The sequence below is a fragment of the Eubalaena glacialis genome, chromosome 8 (assembly GCF_028564815.1).
Source record: "Eubalaena glacialis isolate mEubGla1 chromosome 8, mEubGla1.1.hap2.+ XY, whole genome shotgun sequence".
NCBI classification, from domain to species: domain Eukaryota; kingdom Metazoa; phylum Chordata; class Mammalia; order Artiodactyla; family Balaenidae; genus Eubalaena; species Eubalaena glacialis.
In genome coordinates, this window is record NC_083723.1 from 122,205,921 (window position 1) to 122,225,241 (window position 19,321).

Below are 19,321 nucleotides of genomic sequence, written 5' to 3' on the forward strand. Positions count from 1 at the left end.
GGCTGCAATTTAAGGTAGTATATTAATCTGCTAGGGCTGCCATTCCAAAGTACCACGGACTGGGCAGTTTAAACAACAGAAATTAATTTTCTCACAGTTCTGGAGGCCAGAAGTCCAAGATCAAGGTGTCAGCAGTGTTTGTTTCCTCTGAGGACTCTCTCCTCGGCTTGCAGATGGCTGCGCTTCTCCCTGTGTCCTCCCATGGTTGTCCCTCGGTCTGGGTGTTCTCGGTCCCAATCTCCTCTTATAAGGACACCTGTCACATTGGATTAGGGCTCACCCATAAGATCTCGTTTTACCTTAATTACCTTTTTAAAGGCCCTATCTCTAAATATAGTCACATTCTGAGGTACTGGGGGGTCAGGACTTCAACAAATGAATTTTAGGGGACTTCCCTGGTGGTCCAGTGACTAAGACTCTGCGCTCCCAATGCAGGGGGCCTCAGGCTTGATTCCTGGTCAAGGAACTAGATCCCACGTGCCACAACTAAAAAGATTCCTCATACCACAACTAAAAGATCCCACATGCTGCAGCAAAGATCCCGTGTGCTGCAACTAAGAACTGGTGCAGTCAAATAAATAAATTTTTTTTTTTTAAGAATTTTTGGAAACACAATTAAGCCCATAACAGGTAGGGTAGTGTGAAGTATTTAGCGGCAGTAAAAAAATTTTGTGGCCGTAAATAATATTGCTTGAATATTTTTATACACACAGTCTTAAGACACAAAAAGTACAAAGTGCAAAGGATAGACCAATACATTAAATTAGATTAAAATTTAAAACTTTGCTGAAAGGGAAAAACCTGCAACCTAGCATACTCTACCCAGCAAGATTATCCTTTAGAATTGAAAGAAAGTTAAAGAACTTCTCAGACAAGCAAAAACTGAGTTCATCAGTACTCAACCTACCCTAAAAGAAATGTTAAAGGGTCCTCTTTAAGTGGAAAAGAAGAGTCTATAACAAGAAGCAAGAATCTAGAGGAAAGGAAAAATCCCACCAGTAAAGACAAATATATAGTACAGGCTGAGGATCAACCACTTAAGCTAGTATGAAGATTAAAAGACAAAAAATTGTAAAATTGACTATAACTACAATAATCAGTAAAGGGATAAACATGAAGATGTAGAAGATGACATCAAAACCACACAATGTGGGGGAGGGGAGGAAAAATGGAGATCTTTTATTATTTTCTTTATTTATTTTTGGCTGTGTTGGGTCTTCGTTTCTGTGCGAGGGCTTTCTCCAGTTGTGGCAAGCGGGGGCCACTCTTCATCGCGGTGCGCGGGCCTCTCACTATCGCGGCCTCTCTTGTTGCGGAGCACAGGCTCCAGACGCGCAGGCTCAGCAACTGTGGCTCACGGGCCCAGGTGCTCCGCGGCACGTGGGATCCTCCCAGACCAGGGCTCGAACCCGTGTCCCCTGCATTGGCAGGCGAACTCTCAACCACTGCACCACCAGGGAAGCCCTGGAGATCTTTTAGAATGTGTTTGAACTTAAATGACTACCTGGTTAAAACAAATAGATATTATTATAGGTAAACATATATGACTCCTGTGTAACCACACATCAAAAACCTACAATAGATACACAAAAAAGGAGAGAGAAAGGAACACAAGAATACCACTAAAGAAAATCATCAAACCACAAGGGAAGAAACTAAAAGGAGAAGGGAAGAACAGAGAAGAACTACAAAAACAACTGTAAAACAAGTAACAAATGGCAATAAGTACATACTTATCAATAATTACTTTAAATGTCAATGGACTAAATGCTCCAATCAAAAGACATAGAGTAGCTGATTGGACCAAAAAAACAAGACCAATCTATATGCTGCTTACAAGAGACTAACCTCAAAGCTAAAGAAACACACAGACTGAAAGTGAGGAGATGGAAAAAGATATTTTAAGCAAATGGAAATGACAAGAAAGCAGGAGTAGCAATACCAATATCAGAAAAAATATACTTTCAAACAAAGTCTGTAACAAAAGACAAAGAAGGGTATTATATAATGATAAAGGGATCAATACAAGAAGAGGATATGACACTTGTTAACATATATGCACCCAATACAGGAGCACCTAAATATATAAAGCAAATATTAACATAGAGGGAGACATTGACAGTAATACAATAATAGTAGGGGATTTTAACACCCCACTTGCATCAATGGACAGATCATCCAGACAGAAAATCTGGAGTTGCTCAACATCGCTAATTATTAGAGACAGGCAAATCAAAACCACAATGAGATATCACCTCACACCTGTCAGAATGGCTATCATCCAAAAGTCTACAAATAGCAAATGATGGTGAGGATGTGGAAAAAAGGAAAACCTTTTACGCTGTTGGTAGGAATGTAAATCGGTGCAGCCACTGTGGAAAACAGTATGGAGATTCCTCAAAAAAACTAAAAATAGAACTACCATATAATCCAGCAGTTCCACTATTGGGTATATATCAGAAGAAAATGAAAACACTAATTGGAGAAGATACGTGAACCCCAATGTTCACAGCAGCACTACTTACAATAGCCAAGATACGGAAGCAGTGTAAGTGTCCATCAACTGAAAAATGGATAAAGAAGTGATACACACCCACACCCACACCCCCCCACACACACTGTAATGTTACTCAGCCATAAAAAAGAATGAAAATCTGCCATTTGCAGCAATGTGGATGGACCTAGCGGGTATTATGCTTAGTGAAATAAGTCAGACAGAGAAAGACGAATACTCTCTATATTATCACTCATATGTGGAATCTAAAAAATAAAATAAATGAATGATATAACAAAACAGAAATGGACTCACAGATATAGGGAACAAACTAGTGGTTACCAGTGTGAAGAGGGCAGAGGGGAGGGGCACGATAAGGGAATGAGATTAAGAGGTACAAAGTACTATGTATAAAATAAATAAGCAACAAGCATATATTGTACAGCACAGGGAAATATAGCCATTAATTTGTAATAACTTTAAATGGAGTATAACCTATAAAAATATTGAATCACTATGTTGTACACCTGAAACTAATATAATACTGTAAATCAACTGTACTTCAATTTAAAAACAAGATTTAAAACTTGAGATCAAAAGACATGATAGAATAGCCAAAACTAGGTCACAGATTGGGAAAAAATATTTACAACACGGAATAGCATATAAATAAACATAAATAACTGCTAAAAATCATAGACTACCCTAGAGGAAAATGTGCAAAATTATGAATTCACAGAAAGGAAAAAAAACCCGAATAGGCGATAAACACACGACAATGTTCCATCTCATTGTTAGTCAGGCAAATGCAATATCTGTTTATGAAGATGCGCATACCCTATTATCCAGCAATTCTTATCTCAGAGCTATTTTTGCATATCAAAGAGCCATATCCTAGAATCTCTAAAGCAGCACCGTTTTAAAAGTAAAAACAGGAAAATAATTTAAAGGTCCAATCACCCAGAGGATGGATATCGTGTGGGTTTTTTCCATATACACTGAAAACTAGCAGTAAAGATTAATGAACTAGAGCTAAAGGCAGCATGAGTGAATAGAACTAACACAATGCTGAGTGAAAAAGCATATTGCAGATTACACACAGTGTGGTACCATTTATAGAAACTTTAGGACATATAAAACAACACTACACATTATTTAGTAGTAATACATATGTAGGAAAATGATAATGAAATGTTCAGGAATAAACACCCAACTTGGGATAGCGGTGACCACTGGGAACTGGGGTGTGGGAGGAGTGGTGAACAGGAGGTGACAGAAAACAGGGCTGGCCACACAGGTGCTCCATCAGTATTACTAACGCCTTACGACTCAAGTTGAGCCAAGGGCACACAGGTGAACATCCTTTACACCCTTTAAATAGTTTGAATGTTTCAAGACACATTTAAATAAACTAATCAAGTCATCACTGACTATTCGCTATCTTGCGGGGAGGACACAGGCTTGTAAACAGAAACAATGTCAAAATAATATTTGATAATTGCTATTAACAGAGGAAAATACAAATGCTATGGGAGCATCAGAGCCAGGATTGGCTAGCTATCTCTAGAGGAAAAGTTCACTGAAAAACTCCCCTTGACCTAGCTTTTTTTGACCATGAATCCCATTTTTTCACTATGTATTTTAAAATATACATACATACACACATAATATGATTTATTTCTGTCATTCTAACTTCATCTCACATATTTGAAATATAGAAATGTCAATGCCTTTCAGTTCTAAAATTGCATCGTGAGTTCTCTTCAAACTATCGAGATCTTTAGTATATTTTTAAAGTTTCCAAGATTTCCTTTTTTTTTTTTTTTTTTTTTTTTTGCTGTGTTGGGTCTTCATTGCTGCCTGCAGGCTTTCTCTAGTTGCGGCAAGCGGGGACTACTCTTTGTGGCAGCAGGCGGGCTTCCCATTGCGGTGGCTTCTCTTGTTGCGGAGCAAGGGCTCTAGGTGCACAGGCTTCAGTAGTTGCAGCACACGGGCTTCAGTACTTGCAGCTCACGGTCTCAGTAGTTGTGGCTCCTGGGCTCTAGAGCGCAGGCTCCGTAGTTGTGGCGCACAGGCTTAGTTGCTCCGCTGTGTGTGGGATCTTCCCGAACCAGGGATCCAACCCATGTCCCCTGCATTGGCAGGCGGATTCTTAACCACTGTGCCACCAGGGAGGTCCTTCCTAATATTTTAAAATGTTACAATTCATTATATTGTAGTGAATCAAAAATAGTTTTTAAAAAAATATTTAAACACCATGTTGTATACCTGAAATTAATATAATATTGTAAATCAACTATACTTAAAAAAGACAGTTTTATAATTAAAACATAAAAAGGACATGAAAAAATACTGTTTTAAAGATACTTTGCAGACTTCTCTATTATTTTAAATTTATCTGGAGTAAATTCTTGATTTGGTTGCTGTTGGTTTGTACAGACTTGGTCTCTTTATGGGCTTTGCAGTTTTGGTTTACAGGATCATTTTGAATGGGGGGAGTCAGTTCCGTGTATGTGTGAGATGTGTGCACAGTTAACTATTCCTGTCCAGCTGTTTTGCAGTGTCCTCTCCTGGGACCCTCAAATCCACAATCAAGTACTGTCAGTGGTTCAGTGCTTCTCCGCCACGGTGTTGTTGGGTGTATCACAGATCCACGCATTAAACCAGAGAATGTCTTGGTTTGGTTGGAGAAAATGCAAAACCAAGATCAAATCCATGCCCTCCGGGGGTTCAGTCTGTGGGGGAAGCAGGCAGGTTTCAGTTGAATGTGGGGAGTGCTATTAGAGAGAGGTATTTAGAGGATGCTATGAAGAGATGAGCACGTGCCTAAAATGTTCCTGATGTTGAGAGTGAATGGTGGATATGAAGGAGTTCAGAAGAAGAGAGAGGAAAGGCATTCCAGAGGAAGCAGTCATGAGGATATGATGCGTTTGGGAAAGATGAAAGTCATCTGGTATGAGTGAAATTCATACTGTGAATAGGTAACAAGATTAGGCTGAAAAGGCAGGTCCAGTTCAGCTCAGAGGTTCTTTTATGTCATGTTAATGAGTTTGCACTTATTTTTAAATTTTTATTTTTTGGCTGCACTGCGAGGCACGTGGGATCCTAGTTCCCCGAACAAGGATAGAACCCATGTCCCGCCCCAGCAGTGGAAGTGCAGAGTCCCAACCACTGGAAGTCCCTAATTTACTTTTAATTTTTAAAAAATTTTATTGAAATAGTTGGTTTACAATGTGTTAGTTTCAGGTGTACAGCAAAGTGATTCAGATATATGTATCTCAATATAAATATATAATATTCTTTTCCATTATAGGTTATTACAAGATACTTAGTGTACTTCCCTGTGCTATACAGCAGGTCCTTGTTGGTTATCTATATTTTAATCCCAAACTCCTAATTTATCCTCCCCCTTTGGTAAGCGTAAGTTTGTTTTCTATGTCTGTGAGTCTATTTCTGTTTTTTAAATAAGTTCATTTGTATCATTTTTTAGATTCCACATATAAGCAATATCATATGTTGTCTTTCTCTGACTTACTTCATGATAATCTCTAGGTCCATCAATGTTGCTGCAAATGGCATTACTTCATTCTTTTTTATGGCTGAGTAACAGTCCATTGTGTATCTATACCACATCTTCTTTATCCATTCATCTGTTGATGTACACTTAGGTGGCTTCCATGTCTTGGCTATTGTAAGTAGTGCTGCTATGAACACTGGGGTGCGTGTTATCTTTTCAAGTTACAGTTTTCTCTGGATATATGCCCAGGAGTGGGATCCCTGGATCACATAACTCTATTTTTAGTTCTTTAAGGAACTTCTATACTGTTCTCCGTAGTGGCTGCACCAATTTACATTCCCACCAACAGTGTAGGAGGGTTTCTTTTTCTCCACACCGTCTCCAGCATTTATTTGTAGACTTTTTGATTATGGCCATTCTGACTGGTGTGAGGTGGTACCTCATTGTAGTTTTGATGTGCATTTCTCTTAATAATTAGCAATGCTGAGCATCTTTTCATGTGCCATCCTCATGTCTTCTTTGGAGAAATAAGTTTTCACTTATAACAAAATTGGAAACTTCTTAAAAATATCTTTTGAGAATAACATTAGAGTTGCATTTTAGAAAGACCGACTTGTCACAAGAGTGATAATGTATTACTGGAAAAAGCCAGAGGCAGGGAAATCTGTTAGGAAAAACACTTGAAAAAAAAAAGTTTTTCAAAAGTGAGCTTAAATGGTGGCAGCAGAGATAGAGAAGGGCTTTTATTTGGGAGAAATTTAGTAGATTGGGTGTAGGAAAATCTAGGATCATTATCAAGTTTACAGCTCTGGAGATTAGTTATAATTTTGAGGTGAGAAAAACAGGGGAGTGTAAAGAAAAGAGGTATAGAGTGAGGGCTGGTACTGATGAGGAGTATTATTCTGGGCATTTTGTGTTTGAGATGTCTGTGGAAGTCAGAAATAATCAGGAGGAAGCTGGAAATGTGAACATGGATTTATAGATTTAAAAGTCATCAGCACCTCACAGAGAACAGAGAAAATTGCTGCACAAGGTGTGGCTCAGGAGAGCCAGACAGACAGGCGAATGGACAGGTACAGCTGGCTGTTGGATTTGGTGGGGGGCACGCTTCTTCCCCATTCTTGGCATTTCTTTCCATTTAGAGGAGGCTCCACCAGCGCATCATTCCTAGTCTCTGCCTCCTCATTCACTTTGTTCAGGTCTAGGGCTATACGGTCAGGTTCTCCAAAATTAATTCATTATGGTTAAATGAGGTCACAGGGTTGGGGTACTAATCCAATAGGACTGGTGTCCTTATTAAAGGGAGAAATACCAGAGATATCCCACCCCCGCCCAGAAAAAAGCCACGTGAGGACACAGGGGGAAAGTGACATCTGCAAGCCAGGAAAAGAGGCCCTCACCAGACACCAACCTTGCTGGCACCTTGATCTTGGACTTCCAGCCTCTAGAACTATAAGAAAATAAATTTTTGTGGTTTAAGCCACCCAGTCTGTGGCATTTTCCTATGGCAGCCCCAGCAGACTAAAACACCCATAATGTAAGGAACTTTTGTCACAAGAAACTTTATTACAAAAAAGAGGGGGAAAAGGCTAAAAGAGGAGCTCTAACCTGACTCTCACATCAGGATGACTAGCGCCTTTCACAAAAAGCCTGCTTTCCTCCAGTCTCTAGACGCTGTGCCTGGATTATCTGGAACCTTCGTCAAGGAGCCCTCACGACCGCCTGCTCCGTGCTGGCCAGTGTGGCTGAAGCATGTTGGGTGAAATTTTTCGTCCTGCCTCAGCCAGAGCCAACAGAGCCACTGGCCCCACCGCAGAGCTGTCACTGCTTTTGGAGTGGAGTGACCTCGAGACTGAAGGGCTGCTCCCTGGCGTGCACGGCAATGTGGGTGTTGAGCGCCCCCAGGTAGGTGAAGCCCCTTCCACACTCAGCACAAGAAAAAGGCCTCTCCCCGCGGTGACGGTGCAGATGGGTCTCCAGACTTCTCTTCTGGAGGAAGCTCTCGCCGCACTCGGGACACCCGAAGGGCTTCTCGCCGCTGTGCGTGTGCAGGTGCGTCTTCAAGCTTCCCCGGAGGCAGTAGCTCTTGCCGCACTCGGGGCACCGGAAGGGCTTCTCGCCGCTGTGGACGCGCACGTGCTCCGTGAGCCTGTACCGCTGAGCGAAGCTTCGGCCACACGTCGCACAGGGGAAGGGCTTCCGGCCGCTGTGCTGGAGCAGGTGGCTCTTCAGGTTCCCTCTGAGCCGGAAGCCCCTGTCGTACTCGGGGCATCGGAAGGGCTTCTCCCCGCTGTGGACCCTCGCGTGCTCGGCGAGCTGGGACGGCTGAGCGTAGGCCTTGCCGCACTCGCCACACGCGAAGGGCCGCTCGCCCGCATGCCGCCGCCGGTGCAGCTTCAGGGAGGCCTTCCAGGAGAAGCTCCGGCTGCACTCGGGGCACCGGAAGGGCTCGGCCCCGCCGTGGAGTCGCCGATGCTCGGCGAGGTGCGCGCGGCGGCGGAAGCCCCGGCCGCACTGGGCGCAGGAGAAGGGCTTCTCCTCGGTGTGGACCTGGAGGTGCCGCGTGAGCCCCGAGCGCCGGGGGAAGGTCCTCCCGCACCGCTCGCAGGGGAACGCCGTCTGCCTGGCGTGGACGCGGCGGTGGCGCGCGAGCTTCGAGGGCCGGGTGAACCCCCGGCCGCACTGCCCGCAAGAGAAGGGCTTCTCCTGGCTGTGCAGACGCTGGTGCGCCTTCATGGCGTTCCTCCAGCAGAAGCTCCGGCCGCACTCGGGGCACCGGAAGGGCTTCCTCCCGCTGTGCCGACAGAGATGGGCCCGCAGGCTGCTCTTGAGGCGGAAGCTTCTCTGGCACTCGGGATACCGGAAGGGCTTCTCCCCCGTATGAACTCGGACGTGTTCGGTGAGCTTGCTCCGGTGGGTGAACTTCCGGTCACAGTCGTCACAGGAGAACGGCTTCTCCCCGCGGTGTGCCCGCCGGTGGGTCCTCGCGGCCGTCTCCCCCCAGGGGCCTCTGCCGCCCTGCGGACCCTGGAAGGGCGTCCTCCCGCTGTGCACCCGCAGGTGCTCGGCCAGCTCGTCCTGCTGGGTGAACCCCCGGCCACACTCCCGGCAGGAAAACGGCCTCTCCCCTCTGGGCGAACACACATGCTTGTTCAGGGTGGCTTTGGACCGGAAGGGCCTGCCACACTCGGGGCCCGGGCGAGCCACCTGGTGCAGGGCCAGGCTGCACCTGACACAGCCGCTTTGCTCGCACGCGCCGCGCCGGAAAGGCTGCTGCTTACACGGGACCGGCCAGGGCCACCTTAGCTCCGCCTTCCCCCTGGACTTGTTTTTGTGCTTCGCATATTGACAGGACTGGCTCTCGCGGTGGTTCCTTTTGTGCTTCACAAAGTCTCTCTTTATCTGGAAGACCTTCCTACAGACAAAGCAGGAATAAAGTCTCAGCCCTGGTGGAATTTCCAGGTGATCTGGGGTTCCCATTGGCTTATGCCGTGGATCATTCTTGTCCTGATTAGATGCTGTGATGTCGAGGTTTTTATTTAGAATCTCTGTTTCTTGGAGACTTGGGTGTTGTAAGGTGGCTCTTTTATCTGATAAAATCTTTCTTTCCTCCTTGGATAAGGGAGCACAGAAGCCCTGCTCTTGGAGACCATTTAAATGGCATTCCTCCTCTTTTGCCCGGAGAGTTCCCTCGTCACCTGGAGAGACAAAAAGGCCCACCCTCATCAGTGATCGGTCTGCGGGGTCAAGGACTGTCTTCACATCACTGACAACGTGGGAAAGGGACTCCCGTTGTCCCCATGACTTTGTGAATCTGCCTGCCACAGGTGAATTATATTGAAGTTTAACTTGGATGTGCAAATCCTTTCATCATTTGTTAACAAAAGGCTTAGCGTGAAAAAAATGGCAGGCAAATACATTTTGTGAGCCTATGAGGACCCTCAGAGGCTAAGCAGAACTTGGAAGAAAATAAAAATGAGTTACTCTGAGAATCTGACCATTTCATTATAATATTTCTTTAAATCTGTGAAATAAATAGCACAATATTTAAGTAGGAAGGCTTCAGGTCATATTCTTGCACCCTTCCACCACAGATTTCAGGAAAAGTTTTCTGAAGAAATACTAATAGGAAGTATCTTTCTTAGGAATGTCAAATGGCAATTCACTGAATTCACAAAGAATACTGTGGAAATAATTCCCTTTCCCATGGAACTCCGAATTATAAGAAAGTCACTGCTGTTCCCAAAGTAAAAGCCATGATGACAGGGAACAGAGGGAGCTGAGCTGGCACCTTATTCTCACCCACCACACCTGGAGAGGACAACTCCCGACAATCACCTGAGCTGCTATATTCCAGAACACCTTTTTCTCCCTCATCCTGTTGCAGTGGGTCACATAGCTCTCCTTTTTTAAATCTCTTAACCTGGGAGCAAACCTCACCTATCAGGCTTGCCCCAGAGCAAGACTCTGATTCTGCTCTGAGGTCATCTCAACAACAACACAGATGTTTCCAACTACATGACGTCATTTACTAAGTTAGCACCCACAGCTTTTGCCTGGACCATGAGAAGAGCATACTTGCCTGTCTCCTTGAATCCTATTTCTCATCACTTACTGTTTATCCCAGGCAGGGGAGTAGTTGTGTTACTGGGTGAGTACCACCTGGTACAAAGGAAACATTTGTTTTTAGGGACAGCCACCAACGTCGTTCATTCTTTGGTACTCAAAAACCTTTCCAGGCCCTTTCTGAAGGATGAAATTAAACTCCCACCATGGCATTTTTGGTCTCTGATAGCAATTATGTGCCACCACTGCCACCCCCCCATCTTCCACTATGTCCCACAAATAACATTCAGCTATACTCAGCGCCTTCCATTTTCTAAATATAACAGGCTTGTTCCCACCTCTAAGCCTCAGCTCATGTATGACCCCTGTTGAATCTTCTTTGCCTTACCAAATATGCCCATTCTATGCTATTTAAATCCTAATTCCTTTAGAAGTCCTCCTGGGATATTGCTGTCTCTCCTCTGCTTTCTCCTCTAAATCCCTATAGCGCTTTATTATCATTGCCACTTACTATTTATAAGTTGTATACAGTCTTATTTTATAGTTGACTAATCCAATAGTTCAATATAATTGACTAATCTAACTGCCATGTCAGTAGGTCAGTAAGACAGACAATAAACTCTTAGAGTGGGAAAATATATATATATATTTCCCAACCCCTGGCCTAAATAATATGTGACATAGTCCTATGAACATGGTAGGGACAATACTGATTAGATGAGTGAATTAATAGATGGTAGCAGTGAAATGAAGCCCCTGGGAATTCTTTTATCCTCCGATGGAGCTAGTCACACACTCCCTGGGTTTAAATGCCCTCTTTTTCAGGAGAGTCCTTGATACCCAGAGACTTAGTAGATCTCCATTTAGTAAAGCATTAACATACTCTAAAAAATGGCACGTTCTCTTAAATACTTAAAGTATTAATATATTTAAAATGTTTTCCTTATGATACAAGGAATTAAAAAGTAATCCTTCAAAAGGAATGAAAAAATCCCAAGTTCTAAAAATCTGTACAATAAAAAAATATATTGTACAAAATTGGAAGGCTTCTCATTTCTCTGTACACAAATGGACATGATGATGTGATGGGGAAGACGGTTTTTCCTCAGGACTGGACAAGTGGATCCTTTACTGTTCTCTTAAAGGCAGTTCCATTTTCTGTTGTTTTTTCTTTTTTTAATGAAATATATACAACTTCCTTCTTTATAAAAGTAAGACATTCTTATATTTGCTACCAACTTGAGTGAAAAAAAATAACATTCTCCCTCAAAATAATATTTCTTATTCACTACGTCCTGCTGACTCCACAGAAAGATTAGCAAACAAGGCTAGGAGAATAAATGAGCCAGGCCCTCAAATCCATCTACTCACCAGAAAGGCTAAGTGTCATTTGTGTTTTCTCTAAGTGTCCTTGGTCTCTGATTAACAGCATTCTCCCTTGTTCCATCCAGGTGATCAAATCTGGCTTTGAAGAAATACAGCCTGCAGAGAGAGTCCACACAGACTCAGTCTGGGTTTCCTGAGTACTTGACTAAAAACAATTTCAGTTTTTAATTTTTAATTTTAATTTTAGTTTCATGGCTGACCTTGATTCCTGGAGACATGAGATCAATGTTACGTTAAAAAAAGTGGAAACCCTTGAAATTACATGAATAACTGTTAAATGTTCCCGACAATATTTCACAAAATTAAAGGAAACAGAGAGGTTGGGGATGATGAGGATCCAGGCAGAAAGTATTCAAAAGGGATCATTATGAGAACAATGTGAGTAGAATAAAAAGCAGTCAGAGGGGGTCAAGAAGGGAACCCAGATGACTAAACTTTTCTGATTAGACTCTGCACATCTAAGGAACTAATTACTGAGGTGCCCACATTCCTTCTAATATTTTATTTATTTATTTGGTTGTGACACATCTTAGTTGCAGCAGGCGGACTCCTTAGTCGCAGCTTGCGGGCTCCTTAGTTGTGGCTCACCAGTTCCTTAGTTGTGGCATTCGAACTCTTAATTGCAGCATGCATGTGGGATCTAGTTCCCTGACCAGGGATCGAACCCGGGACCCCTGCATTGGAAGGAGGATTCTTTACCCCTGTGCCACCAGGGAAGTCCCGCCCACATTCTTTCTTGATCACTGTAATGAAGGAACCAGGAGGCTGTTAAATGACAGTGATTATGAAGAGGTGGAGAGTAATGTGTCTAATGACATCAGCCTGAAGGGAAGAGGGGTTGTTACAAAGTAGTGGAGGGATTTTAGAAGATGCATCAGATACCCTGCAGTGGTGTCACCTATGGCTCAGCCCTTGGATCAGTGTTTCTCGAAGTGACCTAGTTACCACCAGCATTAGCAGCACCTGAAGTACTTGTTAAAAACGTAGATTCCTGGGCCTGAGCCTGGACCTGCTAAATCCTAATCTCTGGAGTTAGGATCTGGACATCCTGTAAAGAAAATCATTTGCAAATAATACTGTTTGGTTTTTAAAATTTGGGAAAATCAGACTGGATTCTCCAAGCCCAAGGATTGTGATAACTCAAAACTCAACACTGGATCAGCACAGGGCTGTAGTTTCTCCTACCCTACTGGCCTCAGTCTCCTTAGCTTGACCCTAACTGTTGGGGTGTCCTGGGGACAGCTGGGGTGTCCTGTCCTATTGACATATTCTCCCTAGATGATCCCAACTAGCCCCGTGGTTTAAATGTCATTTATACAATGACCCCAAATGTGTGAATCCAGTCCTGATCTTCACTGGAATTCCAGTCTCGCATACTCAATTATCTACTTTATATTTCCATATAAATGTTTAATAAGCATCTCACACTTAATGTGGCCATAACCTGCTCTCTCCCAAGCCTTCCTCATGTCAGTGAATAAAACCACTGCCATCGGGGCTTCCCTGGTGGCACAGTGGTTGGGAATCAGCATTGCTAATGCTGGGGACATGGGTTCAAGCCCTGTTCCAGGAAGATCCCACATGCCGTGGAGCAACTGAGCCTGTGCTCTAGAGCGCATGAGCCACAACTACTGAGCCCGCGTGCCACAACTACTGAAGCCCACGCGCCTAGAGCCCATGCTCTGCAACAAGAGAAGCCACCGCAATGAGAAGCCTGCGCACCGCAACAAAGAGTAGCCCCCACTCGCCGCAACTAGAGAAAGCCTGTGCGCAGCAACAAAGACCCAACGCAGCCAAAAATAAATTAATTAAATAAAATAAATTTAAAAAAAACAAAAGGCATTGCTCTTTAAAACAAAACAAAACAAAAAAACACTGCCATCAAGACACTCAAGCCAAAAATCTAGAAGTTGGTTCTTCTTTCATCGGACTCCACTGCAAGCCACTGGCAAAATCTGGGATGCTACCTCCAAAACATATCTGGAGACTGCCTCCTGCTCTCTGTCTTCATTACTACATACCTGGTTCAGCTGCCACAAAGATTCACCAGTACTGCCAAGGCTCCTGGTTGGTCTCTCTCCTTTATTTCTACGCACTACAATTTATTTTCCACATAGCAACCCAAGTAATCATTAACAAAAAAAAGATATATCATATGACTTCTCTATTTAAATCCCCCTATGGGAATTTCCTGGTGGCCCAGTGGTTAGGACTCTGTGCTTTCACTGCCGAGGGCATAGGTTCAATCCCTGGTGAGGGAACTAAAAGCCCACAAGCTGTGTGGTGCGGCAGAAAAAAAAAAAATCCCCCTATCATCTTCCCTTTATCTTCAGAATAAAATCCAGCCCTGCACTCAGCCTAGAGGCCCTTCACTATTCGCCGTCACTGCCCTTTCTGTCCTCTTCTCCCATCACTCTTGTGCTAACCCTCCGTGCATATGCCACAACAGCCTCACTGTGCTTCCCACAATGTACTGAGCTCATTCACTCCAACCTTTGGGCCTTTGCACTAGTTCTTTCTCTGCTTAGAATTTTCTTCCCCCTGATTTCACATGGTTGACTCGCTCTTGTCATTCATATCTCAGACAGAATAAGTTATAAACCCCCAATGAGAGAAAGAATTCTTCAGGTATACTGAGATCACCTATTAAATTGATAAGAGGAGAACTATTCTTAATGATACAAGACTGAGTTAGAGCAAGATGAGTAAGCAGTGAGGTACAATCTCCCCAAATTTCTCTTCCCATCCGCTTCCTGAGTACTTCCCTGGAGATATCTAAGTATCCCATCCTCCTGCTCTCCTGTCTCCCTTTACCAGGGAAACTTTCTTCCCTGTCGTATCCACGTTCTGCAATGTGTTGGGTCCTCAGCTTATTCTAATATAATAACTATGTCCCCTTCATGAGAGCCTTAGTTCTTATAAGGATGCATCTCATTCAGGCAACATAAGCAGGCACTAAAGTATCAGTTAAAGAAATAAAACAACACACTTAAAAAAGAGAGAGGCAATTAGGTTATTTTGTAATTCTAACTGTGGGAGAAATGGGGAAGGGTTGGAGTGGGAGATAGAGAATTCAGAGTGTTAACAAGGCTGAGGGGCACAGATATCACTGGATAAAAAGGGACAAAATTCCCAGGCCATTACAGGAAGTTAAAGAGACATTCTGAATGTGAATTGGGCACAGTATCATATTCAACCAGTCAACAGCCAATAAAGGGAAGAAAGCCTATTAGTATTAGGTTGGGTCCCAAAAAGCGATTCCTTAGAAACCCATCTTACCCAGGGAATCAAGGGTCTCATAATTGGTCTTCATTTCTTGCTGATACATTTCCTTCTGCCACTTCTCCAGGATTTCCCACTCTTGCTCCAAAAAGTATAAGGCCACATCATCAAATGCCATGGGTAACTGAAATCATAAACAGTACATACATATATTTTCATTTCAAGGCTACTGTGTTTTTCAACATCCATGTCTTTAAGAGACAGGAAGGAACAGTATTAAAGTAGTTATCTCTGGATGGTGCCATGAACATAATAAAGGGGTCACAGAGGTCTACTGGAACTAAGTAAAGTGAATGAATGAATAGCAGGCCTTTGAGCACATGTACCATCTAAAGGAGGATACTTAACATAGCAGCAAACAATTACTGCAATGTAAGACTGGGCAAGTGTTGCCAGATATGTCAATTTTTAAAGTAACTTTTTAATTCTGAAACGATTATAGATTCAAAGGTAGTACAGAAGGGTTGCCTGTACCCTTCAGTTTACCCCAATGGTCACATGGTACATTATTATAGTACACTGTCAAAACCATGAAACTGACATTGGTAGTGTGTGTGTAATTCTATGTGATTTCATCACATGTGCTGACTCATATAACCACCCTGCAATCATGAACAAAACTATTCCATGACCAGAGATCTCCTTTGGGCTACCCCTTCATAATCACACCCACTAATCTATTATCTATCTCTGTAACTTTGTCATTTCAAGACTGTTAGAAAAATGAAGTCAGGGAATTCACTGGCAGTCCAGTGGTTAGGACTCCGTGCATCCACTGCAGGGGGCACGGGTTCGATTCCTAGTCAGGGAACTGGGATCCTGCATGCCATGTAACGTGGCCAAAAAAAAAAAAAAAAAAGTCATAGTATGCAACTTTTTGAAATTGACATTTTTCAGCCATCATAATGCTCTTGAGATCCATCCAAGTTGTGTTTATTGTTTATCAATATTTCATTTCTTTCTATTGCTGAGCAGTAGTCAATGGTATGGGTATACCACAGTTTGGTTAACCACTTACCTCTTGAGGGACAATGTAGTTGTTTCTAGTTTTGGGCTATTACCAAAAAAACTGCTATAAATAATCATGTACAAGTTTTTGGTGGGGATACATTTCATTTTTCTGGGATAAATGCCGAGGTCTACAACTGCAGGGTCATATGGGAAGTATATGTTTAGTTTTCTAAGAAACTATTTTCCAGAGTGGCTGAACCCTTTTACATTCCTACCAGCAATGCATGAGAGATCATTTCTCAGCATCCTCACCAGCATTTGGTAATTTTTTTTTTTTTTTTTTTTTTTGGCCGCACTGCGCAGCATGTGGGGTCTTAGTTCCCCGACCGGGGATCAAACCAGCACCCCCTGCCTTGGAAGGGTGGAGTCTTAGCCACTGGACCGCCAGGGAAGTCCCAATGTTGCTATTTTTTATTTTCATTATTCTAATAGTTGTGCAGTGATCTCATTGTGATTTGAGTTTGCACTTCTCTAATGAATAATGATGATGAGCATCTTTTCATGTGCTTATTTCTCATCCACGTATCCTCTTTGGTGAACTGTCTCTTCATGTCTTTTGCCCATTTTCTAATTGGACTGTTTTTTTGTTGTTGTTGTTGAATTTTGAGAGTTCTTTATATATTCTAGATATAAGTCCTTTGTCAGGTATGTGGTTTGCAAATATGCCCTCCTCCATCCGTAGCTTGTCTTTTCACCCTCTTAACAGAATTTTTCCCAGAGCAAAAGTTTTTAATTTTGATGACATCCAACTCATCATTTTTTTCTTTTGTAGATTGTGCTTTTGGTGCCACATCTATGAACTTTTCACCAAGCCCTAGGTCCCAAAGGTTTTCTCCAATGTCATCTTAGAGCTTAACATTTTACATTTGGATGTGACAGTTCATATATATATATATATATATATATATATATATATTTATTTATTTATTTATTTATTTATTTATTTATTTATTTATTTTGGTTGTGCTGGGTCTTAGTTGTGGCAAACAGGCTCCTTTAGTTGTGGCTCGAAGTCTCCTTCATTGCGGCTTGAGGGCTCCTTAGTTGCGGCACGTGGGCTCCTTCGTTGTGGCATGCAAACTCTTAGTTGTGGCATGCATGTGGGATCTAGTTCCCTGACCAGGGATCGAACCCGGGCCCCCTGCATTGGGAGTGTGGAGTCTTAACCACTGCCACCAGGGAAGTCCCTGGATGTGACAGTTTTATGTGAACTCTCCTGATTTTTACATTTTGGCAACTAAAATTCACAATTTTAACAAGGAATGGTTAAAAACAAACAAACAAACACCCAAAACACACAGCTGCAAGCCACAATTTGTTCGTGGATGTTTAATCTACAACCTCTGGTATGGACTGACTAACCAGGACCGCTCTTCCTGGAGGTTCGAAGGAGACAATACATACATGTCAATACACTGTGACAATAGGGAAGGAAGAGAAGATATATAATTTAGCTTGTGAAGATTCCATTTCACTACTTTCAAATTCTGTGCTACAAATGTAGATGAGAGCCTACCAAGGCAAGTGCTGGGCAACTCACAAGACAGCTCCGGCTCTTCCCAAGCATATGAAAAATGTTGGTCCCAAATGCTACAAAGTAAACTCTCCCAATAAAGGAATCTAGGAAACTCCACAACCAGGGCCACTTGACACTTTCTGAAGAGAAGAGTTGCAGAGATAAAATTCCATCATCAAAACTATTACAGGCGCCCAAAGCTGAAGTATCAGCTAGTATAACAAACAAGTTTAAACTTGGTGTTGCATTTAAGGTGGGACTTTCAAAGAAATTCCTCTACTGTTTACTTGCAACTCACCCACGTGCTTTCCACTTACAAAAGACTTTTCTGTGAGCATTCTCACAATTAGCACTGAACTGCTCCAGTGAAAAGGAAAATCAACCAGAAAATGCTGATTTCTCCCTGCCTACCCCCAATAATACAACAGCCAAGAAGCTGACATCACTTGAGCTTTCTCTGTGGACTCAAACTTATAGCCAAAGAAGAACTATTACAAACCACCAAGTTTCACAGAACTGAGAGAGATATTCCAGGACGTTGAAGAGAGGCGGCCTGAAGAAATCTGAACAGAATTGGTACCTGCCAAGGAATGCTGGGGGAGAGGGGTGAGAAGCAGAAGAAAGAAAATGCATTACATTAGTGAGATTATTAGATAGGAAATCTCAGTGGAGATACAAGGAGAACTTGCATACTTAGGCAGGTTATACTTAATTGAATGTAGAGTTTCCTGGATTAGGCTTGGGATATGTCTTTCAAACTCTAAAACCAGTGTTCAAATTTTCCATTAAATCACTAGAGTATTCGTGGTAAATCTGAATTAGGATAACCACCCAAACTGGTTAAGTTTTCCGTCTTTTCCTAGAGGAAGCAGTCTCCAGTCTTCTTCCAACTTTTCCTCATTTGCTGATGAAGATGTGCTTCTCTGAAACTCCATTTGTCAAGCAGAGCTCGGTACGTGAGCCCAAGAGAAACCAGGACGTTCAGAGACCCCCGCACAGGACGGGAACAGCAGAGGAACTGAACGGACCACGAGCGAGACCCTGGGTTTCTCCACGGGGCCCCTTTCTCCCAGATCAACCTAACAACTCGAGCACCTAGACCGAGCCTTCTCCGGCCCGGGGTCGGAGCGCAGTCCTCCTTACAGACAATCCCCGGCCGGGGCTCCCACTGCCTCGCTCCCTGAACCGGGAGCCCACTCCAGATCGCGACGGGGCCCGCATCCTCCACGGCCCCTCTTACCGGAGCCGGTTCGGCCATGTCCGCTCGCGGTCCCGCCCGACCCCTGCCCCCCAGCCACCCCGGCATCCAGGCGACACCCTGGAACCTCCCCTACGGCGGTCCCGCGCTCCGCCCAGACCAGCCGGCCCGGCCCGGGCGCGGTGCACGCTGGGACTGGCGGCCGCTCCGCCCCCACAGCGCCCCCTGCGGCTGGGAGGAGCGAACGCCGGCCGCGGGAGCTGCCCGCGCTGTGCCGGCCTCAGGAGTGGACCTCGAGCACGTTTTCATGTGCCTCATTCTCACCCACAGACCCTCTTCGGTGAAATATCG

General features: G+C 43.6%; 1 protein-coding gene and 1 long non-coding RNA gene across 2 annotated transcripts in view; one reads left to right on the forward strand and one right to left on the reverse strand.

Moving 5' to 3' along the window:
• The window catches only part of LOC133096534 (uncharacterized), a 41,149-nt gene extending 33,404 nt beyond the window's left edge, over positions 1-7,745 (forward strand). Inside the window, exon 3 of the long non-coding RNA XR_009701798.1 lies at positions 7,676-7,745. This is a non-coding gene — a long non-coding RNA (uncharacterized LOC133096534). The remainder of the gene's footprint in view (positions 1-7,675) is intronic.
• ZNF425 (zinc finger protein 425) lies at positions 7,577-19,112 on the reverse strand. Its single transcript, XM_061198146.1, has 4 exons — positions 19,013-19,112; positions 15,243-15,369; positions 11,949-12,059; positions 7,577-9,709 (listed from the first exon to the last, which is right to left on the reverse strand). The coding sequence occupies exons 1-4, from the start codon at positions 19,076-19,078 to the stop codon at positions 7,833-7,835; spliced, it is 2,181 nt and encodes a 726-aa protein (XP_061054129.1). The 5' UTR covers positions 19,079-19,112; the 3' UTR covers positions 7,577-7,832.
• Positions 19,113-19,321: the final 209 nt, after the last annotated feature.

Bases quoted from the DNA above. Each gene is read 5' to 3' on its own strand.
- ZNF425 (XM_061198146.1), bottom strand. From the start codon at position 19,078: ATGCCGGGGTGGCTGGGGGGCAGGGGTCGGGCGGGACCGCGAGCGGAC. The intron at 12,060-15,242 runs GTAAGATGGGTT...CTCTCTCTGCAG, and splicing joins TGAGACCCTTGATTCCCTGG to GCTGTATTTCTTCAAAGCCA. The intron at 9,710-11,948 runs GTGAGTAGATGG...TTGTCTCTCCAG, and splicing joins AATGACACTTAGCCTTTCTG to GTGACGAGGGAACTCTCCGG.